Genomic DNA, 10,000 nt, shown 5'->3' with positions numbered 1-10,000 from the left:
AGAAGTAATACGGGAGGGCATGGAAAGGGCGTGAAGGAGTGACTGGAAGATGAAAGGTGTTGCGTTTAAAGACACTGACTGGGATTAACACTGACAGCGAAGAGGGAGGGCCTGACACACTCCTGACGCAGACGAGAGAAGATGCAGAAGGAAGGGCGTGAAATGGACAGGGAATGGTGGACGGAAAGATGAAAGATGATGAACTGAGGACACTGATTAAGATTAAGATTGGCAGTGAAAAGGAGTGATTGGACATGATAACCTGCTCCTCGAGATGCCAGATGATGCGGAAGAGAAGGGCGTGAAATGGACAAGGAGAGTGAGTGGATGTAGCGTTAGGGCAATCCACAGGCGAGCAATGTGTTGCAACATTTATTGTAGCGTTCCAACCTGTGGGTCCAGGATAAATCAGCCCGATACCAAATCATGGTAAAACCATAGGAGCGTAGAAACACTAAAAAATACAAAAATAATCACTACATAACATAACCAGACCTTGAATAGTTCCCATGTACCTCATAGTATAATAAGTTCAGAAATCACAAAAAATATCTCTGCAGTACACAATATGATGAAATTCCCAAACAATGGATAATACCCTGTGTGACTCACATCATTATAAAGCTCAGAAAATCCTCATACATATCACTGCAAATCATAGCATGACAAAATTCACACAAATACAAATGATAACCATAACACTCACAACATTGCCAGCGTCAGTTGTGTTGAAAATACTATGGCGTGGAATCCCCAACAACCGGACACGTCACTGGTGCTTTGATAATTGATAGGTAATCCACTGACGTCTCACTTTCATAACCCTCACTCTCCTGTCTGTCTAAATCAGCCGCGCGGGCCTCCACAACAACCGTGTATCCCTCCCATAAACTATACTCTTTAACAAACCAGCAATGTAGTCTACTTATACAGTATTTTTATCACATCAAATATCAAATACACAATTTATGGACAAAACATACATATTTAGTGTAAACTCGTTCAGCATACAATAAGAAGTATATTAAGAGAAATAAAACAAATAATATTGGAACCATACAACTGACGGGTAGCACGAACGTAAAATAAACTTAAACTTAACATGAGCATAATCATGTTACACTCCCCAACCACAAGAAAAAGAAATAAATTTATTGTTCTTCGATTGGAAGTATCAACACAAGTTTGTGAACAGATCTGTTAACCTTTATATCTTGATGACCCTCATACATGCTATTTCCGCTTTGCAACTTATATCTAATTTGTACATCTCTGACCTTACCATCAGAACTAGGTAAAACTTGACACACTTCAGCAAGTTTCCAATGTCCTTTCAAATTATTACTGTCCTGTACCAAAACAATATCTCCCACTCTGAGATTTCTTTTCTCACAATGCCATTTTTGTTGTACAATTAATGTTGAAAAATAATGCATCATCCATTTCTTCCAGAAGGATTTTACAATTGTATTGATGAACCTTTGGCGAGTCCTTGTGTTTGTACTGCTGTCAAATACACCTTCTGGTGTGTGTACACTTGCTCGCCCTAGTATTAGATCATTTGGACAAAGATAAGATCCCTTAGTACAGTCTGAACCATTTTTCATACCTATTGGTCTCTCGTTCAACATATTTGCAATCTCAAACATTGCTGATTGTAATTCACCAAATGTCAATGTACTGTCACCTATTACTCTGGTCATAACTCTCTTGACCAACTTTACCATAGCTTCTGAGCACCCATTCTCCCATGGAGCATCAGCAGATTTTGTAAATTTCCACTCCATACCACCTTCTCGGCTAAATTGTGATAATTTTTCCTGGTCTTGAGTCAAGAAACAAACTTCTTTACTTGCCAATTTGAGTTGTGAACCATGGTCTGAATACATTGAGTGAGGGAAGCCTCTGATGGCTGTAAACCTACGAAGAGTAGTGATGAGACTGTCAGCATCATACCCTTCTACTAAGTCAACATATGCTGCTCTTGTGCTGAGACAATTTACTACAACGCCATACACCTTTTTTTTACATCTTCCTTTGACTGTATCCTTAATCATTAATGGGCCAAATAGATCAAGAGCAGAATGGTAAAAGGGAGGTGAAGGTTTCAACCTTTCTTCTGGTACTGGTCCCATGCTTTGTCCAATCACTTGTTTTTCTAAACGTCTGCATGTCACACAGCGAAATTTAACTGATTTGATTAACTTTCTAGCTTGAGGAATCCAAAATTTAGCCTGTAGCTTACATAGAGTAGATTCAATCCCTCCATGATCTTTATCATGAATATCCTTAATGCACACCTCTGTGAGTTTGTGTTTAGTGGGAAGTAGAATGAAAGCTTCATTGTTGTAATTATTCTTCATCCATGCAGCAATTCTTGATCCTACATATATTATTCCATCCTTACAAAATGGACCTAACCGCTTGAACCTTGTTTCCCAGTTTTTTGTTAAAGAAATCTGGGCTCTTTTGATCCATAATATTTCTGCTTGTTTAAGCTGATCTACTGTTGGTGATGCCAGGATTCCCTTGAAAGAACGCGCATGAAGGGCATTCAAAACTCTTGCAGTGACTCCTATAATTTTGCGGTATGAATTAAATCTGTCAATGTCAAACATATTGCAGTTATTAATATGCCAGTTGTTTACTTCAGCTGTGTTAATGATGGACTTCATCTCTGGTGTTGGAGAGATTGACTTCATGGGCCATTGAGAAATTGGTAATTCTAAGAAAGTGGGTCCACACTGCCAGCATGACGTTGGACCCATATCAACAAAATTACTTGAACGGGTCATTAGGTCAGCTATGTTTACTTCAGTCGAGATCCAGTGCCATTCATTACTCAAGGAGCTTTCTTTTATTTCTACAATTCTATTTGCAACATAAGTTCCAGCCTTAATATTGTGCTTTGTTATTTGTGAAAGCACAATCTCAGAGTCAGTAAGGTGGTGAACATGATCAAATCTGATGTTAGTTTCATTCATTATTGTATTGCGGAGGCGAACACTAAGAACTGCACTGGACAACTCAAGTCTGGGAATAGTCTGTGTCTTAATTGGTGCGAGTCTGCTTTTGGCTGCAAGTAGCTTTGATTGATACTTATCTTTCCCAACACGCCAACGTGCATAAGCACACGCAGAATATGCTAGGGTGCTCGCATCATTAAACAGTATCAGGGTTGGTTCCACTAATTCAGCATTACAAATGCATCTAGGCAATTTGATAGTTCCCAATTCATGCATATCATGACAGAATTTGTACCATTTCCCTATAATTTCCTCAGGTAAAGGATCATCCCAGTCTAATTTCTGTCCATTCTCATCAATGTACTCAATGATTTGTCTCATCAACAGTTTACCACGTAAAGTCACTGGTGCAACAAACCCCATTGGATCAAATATTGTTGCTATGTAACTAAGAGCCTTTCTTTTAGTTAGTGGATTTTGTGGTTCATCAGAATTACTCTTAACTTCAACACTGCAAGTCTGTTTACACGTACTTTTCATTTTCATCTTGAAACTTATTTCATCTTCTACAGGGTTCCATACTAATCCCAGAACCTTTCCTCCTGGTATACCTGACAAGTCTACATCATTTCCAACTTGGGTCTTCCCACTTATGATCCACTCCTTCATGTGAAAGTTTCCACGGTTCAGAATAAGCTCAACATCCTTTATGATTTGACTAGCCTTCTCTGTATCATTCATGCTATGTATGATATCATCCATGTAACTATCTTGTATAATTACGTTGGCTGCTTCAGGGAATTCCTCCTTGCATTTCTCAGCTGTTTGTCTCATAGCAAGTATAGCAATAGCTGGACTACAAATGTCTCCAAAGGGAACTGCTGTGAGGGCATAGTGGTCTGGGGCCCGATCCTCAAAGTCTCGCCAAAGAAACCTGTGTACGTGACTGTCAAATTCAGATAATCTGATGCTATTAAACATCTTGGCTATATCTCCAACAAATGCTATGGAACCTTCTCTGAATCTAAGTAAAAGACCAAAAAGACTGTTCATTACATTGGGACCCTTAGCCCAATAATTATTCAGCACATGACCATTATATGAGGCAGAAGCATTAAATACGATGCGAGTAGGAGTGGAAGCTGAACTTTGTTTCAACACCTCATGATGAGACAAATAGTGTATTGGACCTTTGTGCCAATTTAACTCCTCCCTATTTAGTTTCCTAGCAACACCTCTCTTTAACATGTCATCAATTTGTACCTTGTAATTTTCTGTTGACCTACTGCCCAACTTCTTCAATCGCTTTTCAGTACCTTTCAGTTTCATTAGTGCTACCCCAAAATTATTCGGCAAATAATGTGGATCTTTAATCCAAGGGTAATGTACAGTCCAGGTCTTCTCTTTCTCCTGATATTCAAGTCCACTGAGAATCAATTTCATTTCTTCTTCTTCTTTTACAGTTATGTGTGTCTCTCTATTGCAGTCTTTACAGTTAATGCAATTGTTACATTTGGGTCTACAATTTGTGCCTAGGTGATCCATAGTAAACAAATTATCTATATCCTCCTTAAAAGTTTTACAGATCTCCCCTTGAATTTCAAAAGTGTTAGATGTTAAGGACATGTGGTTTACTTGAGCCACATAGTGCTCTGTATATTCATCTTTGAGTTCTGGGTGCGATCCTCTGACACAATAGCCGAAGGGGCCTTTCATGAGTTGCAATTTCCCTACAGTTTTAACAGTTGTAGGAATGATGTTACAATTGTCAGCACCAATCAAAAGATCAACTCTCCCATGAGGACGGAAGATATGCATTGACTGAGAAACTCCTAACTGAGGAAGAATTATGTCCATAGGGACTGGATTAACTTCTGAAGTGATTTCATCCATTCCTACACATTGTATTAAATATTGTTTACCTGTCTCATCTACAAGAGGCATTTTATACATTTTAGTGAGTACAGTATCACTTACATTTCCAACTGTTGTCATAGTGATGTTATATGGTGTGCCACATAATCCTAAGTCCCGTGCTTTGCGGTGAGTCACCAAGCTACTTGTACTGCCGGGATCAAAAAGAGTTACTAATGAGTCATCTTTACAGTTAACTTGACCAATCATCAGCAAAGTACAACCATCTGACTTGTTGGTGTGAATATTAATATCATTTTGATAAAGCAAATAGTGAAGTCTCGGATGATGTGGCTTACCACAAACATTACCATTTCCTAACTTCATGTAGCAACTGCGTTTTTCCTGACAATCCTTAGAACTGTGTCCCATTGCCAAACAGTGAAAACAGACATGGTTCTTCCGTAAAACCTCCATCTTGGTTGAGGGTTCCAAATTATGAAATGTGTTACAGCGACTGATAGTGTGCGAATCAGAATTGTGATACCAACAAAAGTTGGGGTTTCCGTAGTTTTGTCTATGACGTCCAACCTGTGAACCCCCACTAGATAGTGTTTGAGTGAACTTCTGCATTATACTTTCCATGTTAGCCTGATGTTCTGCTTGTTGAAGTTGCAACTTTTGCAATGTTCTCATAATTTGGCTGTCATCCTCTTTTACCTCTACATTATGAACAGTAGTCTTGGAATTATGTGACCTGTTACGAACATCTTTGTCTATATAATCAAGGACATTCTTTTCTTCCTTCAGATACTCTAACAACTCAGGAAAAGCATTTACTTTATTTGACAAATTTTGGTAGATCTTAGTCCACTCTCTTTTTTGTTGGGGTGGAAGTATTTTCTCAATTAAGCTTATCACAATTACAGTGGACATCTGTACTTCTAAATTATTTTTACTCATGTCAGTCCAGCACTTTTCTATGACTTCCACGGTTTCTACGAATTTACCAGTATTGCCTTCAGCAATTGGCTTTAAATCTTTCAGTTGGTTGATAACAGTATCTGTCAATCTAACTGGATCAGCATATCTTTGGTCAAGACGACGGAACATTTCCTCGTAATCATCATCTACTCCATGTACTACACTTAGCGCTTCACCTGATAAGCACTGTTTTAAGGCAAATGCATTTTTCCCATAATTGGCAGTCATTATTTTATCATAGTTGCTGCGAAATGTCTGGTATTGGCGTATGTCACCTTCAAATTTAGGAGGTTCTATTGGCTTCACCTTAACCTTAGTTGTGCTATCTGTTAAGGCTGCCTCCTTTTCTTTTTTACATAGCTGTAATAAAGTCTCATAAGCACCTGTCTTCAACAATTCTGCCTGAACTATATACTGTTCTTCATTCTTAAGTTTAACATTAAAGTCCTCCTCTTCTTGATCACTCTCACATAATGCGTCCATCACCCCCTCGTGTCGTCTCTCGAGTTCACGAAAAGCGTCCTTTACTTCCTCATAATATTCCTGAATAATGCTAGATGGCTTACCCTGCTTCACTTGCTCAGAGAGTAGGTTACACTTCCTTGTTAGCTTTCCACGGGCTGTCCCTCGTAGTCTCCGTCGGCGCTCAAGGTCGTCCGTCTTGGACATGGTTGTGGCTGTTGTTGGAATGTAGCGTTAGGGCAATCCACAGGCGAGCAATGTGTTGCAACATTTATTGTAGCGTTCCAACCTGTGGGTCCAGGATAAATCAGCCCGATACCAAATCATGGTAAAACCATAGGAGCGTAGAAACACTAAAAAAATACAAAAATAATCACTACATAACATAACCAGACCTTGAATAGTTCCCATGTACCTCATAGTATAATAAGTTCAGAAATCACAAAAAAATATCTCTGCAGTACACAATATGATGAAATTCCCAAACAATGGATAATACCCTGTGTGACTCACATCATTATAAAGCTCAGAAAATCCTCATACATATCACTGCAAATCATAGCATGACAAAATTCACACAAATACAAATGATAACCATAACACTCACAACATTGCCAGCGTCAGTTGTGTTGAAAATACTATGGCGTGGAATCCCCAACAACCGGACACGTCACTGGTGCTTTGATAATTGATAGGTAATCCACTGACGTCTCACTTTCATAACCCTCACTCTCCTGTCTGTCTAAATCAGCCGCGCGGGCCTCCACAACAACCGTGTATCCCTCCCATAAACTATACTCTTTAACAAACCAGCAATGTAGTCTACTTATACAGTATTTTTATCACATCAAATATCAAATACACAATTTATGGACAAAAACATACATATTTAGTGTAAACTCGTTCAGCATACAATAAGAAGTATATTAAGAGAAATAAAACAAATAATATTGGAACCATACAACTGACGGGTAGCACGAACGTAAAATAAACTTAAACTTAACATGAGCATAATCATGTTACAGACGGGCTGGGGCGTGGTGTGTGGCACGCTGTGCGCCATGTACCGGACACTGGCAGGACGAAGGGGGTCCTTTAGGGGTGAGAGGACTCACTTCATGACAGTGGCTGGGGTGTGGTGTGTGGCGGGTCATTAGTTACAGCGAGCCGTGTGAGGCATGGCAAGGCTGCATCGTCACTGCCCTCACGCCCACGGGACTGCTGGGGCGAACCCTTGGGGAGGAAGGGTTCGTCCTGGTGCCTGCGGAGAGAAGTACCTACACCAAAACAACATAATACAGTAGGTATCACTACGCCCGCCACGTTATCGTAGAATCGCATCCTTATCGTGGAAACTTGGGTCGTTATCGTCACCGTGGAAAATCGCATTGTTATCTTGGAATCACGTTGTAATTTTCGTCACGTGCATCGTAATCATCGTTATTTATTTATTTATTCAAATTCATTTTCATTGTTTCGGTTGACTTAGTACATAACTCCTATGATAACATGTCCAGCATTACAAGTCCTCTGTGATGAAAAGTCCAGCAAAGCTCAATGTTTTTCTAATACACAGCTATTGTGTCATTTGGGGAGATGAAGTACAACAGCTGCATACTTTTCCATATCAATGTGACACAGTGTTACAATTTCTTAAATTTCCACATTTCATTTGAAAGACGCACTGACAACCTTTTCAATGGCGCTGTAGTGTAGTTGTTATGGTACAGTATTCGAAATTCAAATGTTGCCTCTGCTTCTAAGTACGCTTCACTGCCTCTTTATTTCATAATTATTGATGTGTTTATTATTATTGTTATCACTATTATCTTTATTAAATCAATTTTTTTATAAATGTATGAATATATAGAATATTCTGTTTAGGCTATGATGAATCAATGAAACATGGAGATTGCATACCAAAGTAGAATTTGACTGTTGTAGATCACATACCAGAGTAGTACCGCATTAACTTTGTCGCCTCCTATAAAACACTCCCACTCTTTCCATAACCAATAGAAGTTTATCGTATTCTCTTTTTCCTCTCGTTCTTTCTCTAGTTATCCATCTCTCCTTTCTTTTCTTCTCCTCCTCCTCCTCCTCCTCCTCCGTCAGCGCCTTTCCAGTGTGCAGCCACGACCTACTAGTGTTCTGTTTCAAAGGACGCGTGGAAAGGTTGGTCGTGTCAGAAAGTGGCACTTCATCTGTCAAGGAGAGCCTTCTAGCCGTCTTTTATCTATTATTTGATACATGTGGTGGTTGTTTCGGTGGTGGTGGTGGTGTGTGTGTGTGTGTGTGTGTGTGTGTGTGTGTGTGTGTGTGTGTGTGTGTGTGTGTGTGTGTGTGTGTGTGTGTGTGTGTGTTGTTTTCATTTTACTTCTCTTTTTCTCTTTCTTTCCAAGAGCGTTACTTTATTTTCTTTCTTGTTTTACGTGGAATCTTTTTGCCTTCATCATTCCTAAAAAAATTTAATAAATAAAAAATAAATAACAACAACAACAACAACAACAATAATAATAATAATAATAATAATAATAATAATAATAATAATAATAATAATAATAATAATAATAATCTTGACCATAACGAAAGAAAAAAGCGAAAAAAAAAACGAAACTGAAAATTGTTAAAGACAAATTTAAGACGATTTTTTTCTTCAAGGACTCGAGAAGGTTGAAGTCTTCAGCACGTCCCCTCCACCCCTCTCTCTCTCTCTCTCTCTCTCTCTCTCTCTCTCTCTCTCTCTCTCTCTCTCTCCGGGGATCTTTCTTCTACTAATGGCTGGGGAGGAGGAGGAGGAGGAGGAGGAGGAGGAGGAGGAGGAGGAGGAGGAGGAGGAGGAGGAGGAGGAGGAAAAAAAGGAGGAGGAGGAGGAAAAGGAGGAGGAGGAAGAAGAGGAGGAAGACGAGGAGGAGGAGGAGGAGGAGGAGGAGGAGGAGGAGGAGGGATAGGGAAGAGAAATGGGGGAGGGAGGGGCGGGACGTGGCGAGAAGCTTCATTGCAGTGTAATAATGGCCTCCCACCACCTCACCGCCTCACCGCCCTTGATGTATCATTGCCGCGTAATGGAATGCCTGTGTGTGTGTGTGTGTGTGTGTGTGTGTGTGTGTGTGTGTGTGTGTGTGTGTGTGTGTGTGTGTGTGTGTGTGTGTGTGTTATTTCTGTGTTTGTCCATAAACAGTCTTCAATTAAAGAAAACTTGCCACTACTCCCCAAAAAAAAGAATAAATAAAAAAATAATAATGACGTTTATTTTACTTCAATCCATACCCTTAACCTGACCTGACCTCCCTTGACCTGACTTAACCTAACCTAACCTGACCTAACTTGACCTAACCTGACCTGACCTAACCTAACCTGACCTAACTTGACCTAACCTAACCTGACCTAACATGACCTAACCTAACCCAACCTAACCTAACCTGACCTGACCTCGCTTGACCTAACCTAATCTAACCTATCCTAACTTAACATTCTTACTTAAGTTACTGTGAACTAAATTTCCCTCATTTTTTCATCCATCTACCCCTGGGCTGCTTACTCTTCCTGACACAAACAAACCCAACACGCCCCTGGAAAAGCAACACGCCCCTGGAAAAAGCAACACGCCCCTGGAACAAGCAACACGCCCCTGGAAAACCACTACAGACATGCCTCCCCTGTGCTGCTCCCTCAGATCCAGCAAGAGACGGCCGCCGCTGGGTTACCTGCCTATCTTTCCACGGAGGAGCGAG

General features: G+C 40.0%; 1 protein-coding gene across 1 annotated transcript; it reads right to left on the bottom strand.

The window, feature by feature from the left end:
* Positions 1-992: 992 nt before the first annotated feature.
* LOC123508436 lies at positions 993-7,279 on the bottom strand. Its single transcript, XM_045262175.1, has 2 exons — positions 6,874-7,279; positions 993-6,555 (listed from the first exon to the last, which is right to left on the bottom strand). The coding sequence occupies exon 2, from the start codon at positions 6,471-6,473 to the stop codon at positions 1,152-1,154; it is 5,322 nt and encodes a 1,773-aa protein (XP_045118110.1). The 5' UTR covers positions 6,474-6,555; positions 6,874-7,279; the 3' UTR covers positions 993-1,151.
* Between the last annotated feature and the right edge of the window lie 2,721 nt (positions 7,280-10,000).

This window comes from Portunus trituberculatus, chromosome 24 (assembly GCF_017591435.1).
Source record: "Portunus trituberculatus isolate SZX2019 chromosome 24, ASM1759143v1, whole genome shotgun sequence".
In the NCBI taxonomy this organism is placed as follows: domain Eukaryota; kingdom Metazoa; phylum Arthropoda; class Malacostraca; order Decapoda; family Portunidae; genus Portunus; species Portunus trituberculatus.
Note: the sequence above shows the minus strand (reverse complement) of the source record. Positions and strands in the feature narration are given on the sequence as shown.

What these genes read in the sequence shown, in the direction of transcription:
- LOC123508436 (XM_045262175.1), bottom strand. Translation starts at nt 6,473, where the DNA reads ATGTCCAAGACGGACGACCTTGAGCGCCGACGGAGACTACGAGGGACA.